Source organism: Aulonocara sp. 'chitande type north' Nkhata Bay, linkage group LG3 (assembly GCF_057382095.1).
Source record: "Aulonocara sp. 'chitande type north' Nkhata Bay isolate Kocher_YH1m ecotype deep benthic linkage group LG3, A_spYH_male_GT1.1, whole genome shotgun sequence".
NCBI lineage: Eukaryota > Metazoa > Chordata > Actinopteri > Cichliformes > Cichlidae > Aulonocara > Aulonocara sp. 'chitande type north' Nkhata Bay.
Window position 1 is genome coordinate 25,656,913 of NC_141346.1, and position 7,143 is coordinate 25,664,055.

General features: G+C 40.0%; 1 protein-coding gene across 1 annotated transcript; it reads left to right on the forward strand.

Moving 5' to 3' along the window:
- Positions 1–286: 286 nt before the first annotated feature.
- On the forward strand, positions 287–2,753 carry LOC147334794 (E3 SUMO-protein ligase ZBED1-like). The gene is made up of 3 exons (XM_086285999.1): positions 287–1,557; positions 1,838–1,988; positions 2,094–2,753. Exons 1-3 carry the CDS (start codon positions 287–289, stop codon positions 2,463–2,465), a joined length of 1,794 nt encoding a protein of 597 aa, XP_086142125.1. The 3' UTR covers positions 2,466–2,753.
- The last annotated feature ends 4,390 nt before the right edge of the window (positions 2,754–7,143 follow it).

A 7,143-nucleotide genomic window follows, 5' to 3' on the forward strand; every position in this document is an offset into this window, starting at 1 on the left:
ACTGTATAAAGAGCTAACATGTCCAAAATGTCAGGAGTAGTTAGAGTACAAGTGGTAAATGGACTGGTTCTTATATAGCGCTTTTCTACTCTACTGAGTAGGGGTGGGTTTAAAAAATCGATTCATTGATTAAAATCGATTCTAACTGGAATAAAACGATATCGATTCATTAAATCCTGAAATCGATTTTTTTTTATACATATGTAGTTTGCCGCGTATGAAACTTGCAAGCGGTTAACATGAGGAAGTCACGCGAGAGTTAAGTGACCTGGACGCATGAACCATCATGGCTACTGCCGGGAATGTGCCACCGAGCCTAAAGGCAGATGTCTGGCAACACTTTGGATTTAAGAACTGTGAAGACAGTGAAGAGCCGGACAAAAGCAAAGCCGTATGTAAGATGTGCAAAATGGAGGTAAAGCACTGTGGAAATACCACAAATCTCAGAAATCATTTAACGAGGCATCATCCAGATATCCTGCTAGCAAAAACGGCCGACACCAAGCAACGCTCACTCGAAAAGGCATTTGCAGTGAAGTTTGAATCCACTTCTCCACGTGCCCAAAAGATAACCCAGTCTGTGGCAACTTTCATATGTAAAGATATACGTCCGTACAGCGTTGTTGAAAATGATGGCTTCCAAAACCTCATTAATACGCTAGAACCACGCTATGTTTTACCAACACGCAAACATTTGAGTGAAGTGGTAATCCCAAACATGTATGAAAAAGTGAAACACGATGTTACAGCCTCTCTCAAGTCAGCAGAGAGAGTCGCTATAACCTGTGACAGCTGGACATCCAGAGCAACAGATAACTACCTGACTATCACCTCACACCATATCGACCAGGAGTGGAAACTCGTGTCTCATGTCTTACAGACAAGAACCACTGAAGCAAGCCACACAGCAGCTAATTTATCTGAAATTATGTTCAAAGCAATCGAAGAATGGGAGCTTACAAACAAAAATCCAGTCATCGTAACTGACAATGCTGCAAATATGGTGCGAGCTGTAGAAATAACGGGCTGGTTGCACATTGGTTGTTTTGCCCACACACTCAATTTAGCTTCACAAGCAGGACTGAAAGTTCCAGCTGTTGCTCAGCTGCTTGGCCGAGTGAGACGCATAGCATCCTTTTTTCATCGCAGCACTGTTGCAAGTCGCAAGCTTAAAGAGAAGCAAAAGATACTGAATCTACCTGCCCATAAGCTGGTGAATGATGGGGTGACCAGATGGAACAGCACATTGGAGATGCTGGAACGCTTCCTAGAGCAACAACCAGCAATCTCTGCAGCTCTACTCTCACCTGAAGTGAGGAGAAATGACAGTAATCTCTGTAGTCTTACAGAGGCTGACATAACTGATGGAGAAGATATAGTGAAAGCTTTGAAGCCGCTGAAAGCAGCCACACTGGTTATGTCTGAAGAAAAGTCCCCGACCCTTTCCATCATTGCACCTCTGCATGCACAGCTGCTGGAGAAGATGATCAGTGTCTCTCACGACTCCTCACTGATTAAAGACCTCAAGACTGCTGTATACGACAACTTGAAGTCAAGGTATATGCCATGAATGAGTGTAACTGTATGGATGCATGTATTACATGAAAATTCTTATTATAGTGAAAAAATATATATATATTATAAAAATGTTAGTTAAGCCCTCTTGTCTAGTAATAGGCCTTTTGATTTTATATCTATCTATCTATAGATGTTTATATATAAATTATGGAAACAAAGTCGTATATTAATGTTTCTGATCTTGCATGAGTGTATGTAACCATGCACATGTATATCCAACATAATAAACTGAGTTAAATGTGCAAAATCTCTTTTCAAGATATGTGGCCCTAAAGGACAAGCTGTACATTGCATCAGCATTAGATCCTCGCTTTAAGGCCCTGCCATTCTTGTCCAAAGAGACCTGTAACAACACATTCTCTCAGTTGGTGTTGGAAGCAGCAGGTTTGGAGAACGTGGACACAGCTATTGTGAGTTACAGAAACAAAAACAAAAAATTATTGGTTTTTTTGCACTACTCGAGTTAGAATATAAATAGTAATTTCTTTATTAATTAAGTTTTCATTTTTCTACAGCGACAGTCTGATGGTGACACATCTGAGGAAACTGTCCCTGACATCTCTCTTGATGGTGTTGATGAAGTGGATTATGCCCCTCCAATTAAGAGGTCAAAGGACTCTGCATTAATTTTTCTCCTTGGGCCAGCCTACTCAACAAAAACCACAGCACCACAGAAAACACCAACTCAGAAGGCAAAGGAAGAAGTGAATCGATACAGGGACGTTGAGCCTGTTGCACTTTCTGAGGATCCTTTGATCTGGTGGAGGGACCATGAAAGGGAATATCCTCTCTTGGCTCTACAAGCAAAGCAGTATCTTTCCATACCTGGGACCAGTGTTCCTTCTCAACTGCTGGTGACATTGTTACCGCACAAAGGAGCTGCCTGACTCCACAACATGTAGACCAGCTTCTCTTCTTGCAGAAAAACCTTACAGTCTCAAAGAAGTGAGAGGGTAGTTATAAATAAGGCTAAATTGCATTAGTTTCACAGAGGTTTTACAATACTGTTCAGTATGTTTTCATTTTTTGAAGTATTTTAAAAGGCAGTTTTTCATTTTCTGATCGGTCAGTTTCTGTCAGTTCACTTGTACACGCTGTGTTATCCTGTGTGTCTCCAAAACACAATAGTGGATTTCAGAAAAGCTGTGTGAGACACTAACAGCAAAACTATTTCTCTGAGGTTTTACTGATGTTTACAAAAGATGTGTTCTATTTGCACTGGATCCCTGATCCACTTGAAATGTATGTATGAAAAAAAATATATACTAATGTTAATTAAAAATTACATTATTTAGTATCTGTTCTTAATTTTGAAATTTATGTAATTCATTCACAAGGCTTAGAGGGTTCTTTTGACAGTACATATACAAGGTGAATTATCATAATTTTATATATACTCATATGGAAAAGATATATATAAATCTTATAAAGTTTTTATCTGTCTTGTATGAAAAGCATACAAGAGTGAAAACACATATATCCCTTGAAAAATTATATAATGAAACTTGTATGTTTTGTATACTTACTAAAAAATATATGAAAGTAATGAGAAAGTGGCCACTTTCATGAGTAAATCATGTATGTTTTTACTATTTCTTTTCCATATGGGTATTATGGTTCATATAATAATATTTCGGACTGATTCAAAATCGAATCGATTCTAGAAATCAGTGACGATACCCAGCCCTACTACTGAGCACTCAAAGCGCTTTACACAACTTGTGCATTCACCCATTCGCACAAGCACATTGTTCTAAGTGCTTTCTAATTCACACACATTCATACTCCGATGGATGCATCGGAGATGCATTGGGGTTAATATCTTGCCCAAGGATATCTGGCATGCAGTCTAGGGGAAGCCAGGAATCGAACCACCAACCTTCCGATCAGTAGATGACCTGCTCTACCGCCTGAGCTACAGCAGGGGAACCACTTCCATTTTCTCAATATGTTCCTAACTGTGGAAGTGTTTGTGAACTAAAAATCAAGAATGTGGGATACTGTTTGTCCGTGATTTGAAGAGCCCAGCGCTGTTCCTGACGAAGGGAAAACCACTTCTGCAGGGGAGACCTACCTTGGCACTTGTGCAGGTGAAGCCAAAGGGAAGATAAGCTTCACCATATTTTCTAGTCTTTGGCTTAGAATGAAGTTGGTTTGGAAACATATTCAGCCTCCTGCTTTGCGTTTGTATAGGCGCCCCATGATAGCAGTGTCCAAGCGTTGTTGTTTTTTTGTTTATTTGTTTGTTTTTCCTTTTTATACCACGCCCCCCTGCAATGGCTCTGCGACCCCCCTGCTGGGGGGGCACACTTTGGGAAAGTCTGCCCTAAACCATGATGGTGAACAATCTTTGTCTTCAGGTCATTTGAGAGTTGTTTTGAGACCCCCATGTTGCTACTCTTCAGAGAAAATTGAAAGAGGAGGGAAACTTACAATTGACCCCCTTAAATACTCCTTCTCATTATTGGATTCACCTGTGTATGTAGCTCAGGGGTCACTGAGCTTACCAAGCCAATTTAAGTTCCAATAATTAGGTCTAAAGGTTTTGGAATCAATAAAATGACAACGGTGCCCAAATGTATGCACCTGCCTGATTTTGTTTAAACAATTATTGCACACTTTCTGTAAATCCAATAAACTTCATTTCACTTCTCAAATATCACTGTGTGTGTCTCCTATATGATATATTTAACTGACATTTTCTATTGTAAAAACCAACGATTTATACAGGAAAATAATGACTATTAACAAGGTTGCCCAAACTTTTGCACTGTATCTATGAAGCTGCAGTCACACACTCTGGTCCTTTACCGCGTAAAAAAAAAAAAAGCTACAGCGAAAGGGGATTTCTCTGGGTGTGTGGTAAAGTAAGGAGAAGAACAAGGTGTCTGACTTTTCTTTTTCAGAACAGAGGGGTGTTGTGGCAGACAGGAGGGCCGACAGGTGAGTTTTCGGACTTACTCTGGGAAGCCGAGAGAATGAAGAGTGGCAGCGAGCAGGTAAGTTTCCAGCAGGCGGTGAACAGATGAAGAGGACCAGCATCAAAATGCCCCCTCAGAGGTGAACAAATATCATAATTAAGAAGTCTTTAACAGCTTGAACAAGACAACACAACAGAAGAAGGAGACTTTAATGTGGCTGATACACAGAGGTGCCAAAACTACACACGTTGTACTTAAGTATAGAAGTTCAGAAACCCCTATTAAAAAACACTCCAGTAAAAGTTCTACTGATTCAATATCTTTACTTAAGTAAAAGTGAAAAAGTGCTGGCTCTGAAATGTACACAGAGTAAGAAAGTAAAACGGCGCTCTTTGGAGGACATTTCTACCAGCTGTTATTGTGTAAAGCTAACTGAACTGATTGTGCTACAGTAACTGATAATAAAATAATATTAGTAGATGGGAATACAAGCTGATGGGAATACAAGTGTGTGAATGTGTGTGTGAATGGGTGGATGACTGGATATGTAAAGCACTTTGGGGTCCTTAGGGACTAGTAAAGCGCTATATAAATACAGGCCATTTACCATTTACAAGCTTTATTTTTGTTGTCGCAGCCATGTGGATGGCTGAGAGAAAGGACCCAAGTGCAGGCACTGACGAAAGACTTATTGCAAGTGAGGTTTACTAACAGTGGTGAGATACAAACAGAAGCAGGGCAGGGACAAAAAACTAAAACCTAAACTGGGAAAAACGAAACATCATACAAAGGAAAAAAACACTTGGAACCAGAAAACAGAAATGTAAAAACCTGAGACAGGACCCATGGAGAGCTACAACAGGGGAAACACAAGGGATGACAAGCAGACAGACCAGCAACAAACAGAGGCAAACACAGGGCTTAAATATACAGGCAGTAATGAGGGAGTGAGAAACAGGAACTAATAAGACATAATGAGTAACGTGAAAAACAAAACTAGACAACCTACACACGGGATGGGACTATCAAAATAAACCAGGAAGCATGACATTCATAGAGACACAGACTAGACACCGAGACGTGGAGACATGACAGACCTGGGAACAGAGTACACATGAAGCACAGAAACAAAAGTAACCAGGCGTGGAACACAGGGAAGGTACAGAAACAGAACAGAGAAACCAGAAACTATAATTGCAATACAAACAGAACACCATAATTCAAAAAGCATAACTTAAGCCAAAAAAACACAAAACACTGGGTCACAGACCCAGGACCAGGACAATTTTTGTCTTATTTGTAATTCTAGCTGAACTCAGCTTGAATTAGTGAAGTGGAGCATGAGCAGAAAAAAAGAAGGAAATGAAATCAATGGCTCCATTTCCTGTTGCCTACATTGTAGAGCGTGACTTTACATCTGAACAGGAAAATGTGTATAGTCAGGGTTAAAGTGGATTCAGCAGGTGGAGGAACCCTTAAATTAGTTGTAATGGCTCAGTGTCTTGAAAAAAGTCACAACTCACAATAATTTATACTGAGAGCTCAAGTAGGTTTTCTTAGTGTACAGGCTGTGATCAGTAGATCGAAACAGCTGAAACAAGAAATTATTTCATCACCTGTTTAAGCTTCGTTCTGTGCCATTTCTCTTCTTAGTAGCAGTGACGTGTGGGTTTGTTTTTTATAGAAGTGAAACTAGTCTGACCGGAATGGGAGGGAACGAGGAGACGTGGACAAAGAGGAGTTACCAGTGTTTAACTTTTTTAATATATCAACCACACACAATACAAAAATATGAGTGATGAGTTACTGTAGCGCACCAGCATTAAAAGAACCTTGTTAACATCTGTCTAACAGACTCAAATGTAAAATCACTTCATTTGCAGATCTGTCAGTTTTGCACTCATTAACACAATCTTACATTATTTCAAGAAATACACACAATATTGAATCTGTTGGTTAATTTCTGCACATGAATTTGTCCTCCCTATGATATCAGTCTGCTTTCATCAGACGGATCCCATACATGTATCTACTGATTGGTGTCGAGGTACACAAAGTCAGGATTTTCTACATTTGACTGGGGAAATTCACACTTCGTGTAATTTAAATCCACACAAACCTGATAGAGGGCCATTACTTGGTTGAACAATGTTTCACATATTTAAGTGTTCTTTTATTCTTTGGAAATTTTAAAAAACCAACAAGAGAAAAACACACAAACACCAAAAAGACAATTCCTCTAAATTAAAACATGGCAATAGGGCTTTGGAGCGTGATGTCACGGGGGTGGGCGTGGAAAGGATTTTGACCCGATCCTCCATTTTGGAGGTCTAAACAAAGCGCAAGCGAAAAAGGAGCGAAGGCACACACAACAGCCATGGTTCGTATTTGCTGTGTGGTCGGCTGCAATGTTCGATCGCACGACCGGCAAGAGAATAAGCTTGAAAAGGGTTTGTCTTTTCATTCTTTCCCAACCTGGCAGCAACATGAGGCAGCTCGTGTATCAATGTTACCAAGCGAAGGCGTCTAGCCTGGATAGCAGCTGTGAGACGAGCTGATATCCAGTTCTCTTCCATCTCCAAATATCTGTTGGTGCTCCAGACATTTTCATTACGGTAAGTTCTAAATATGTTCATATCTTTAT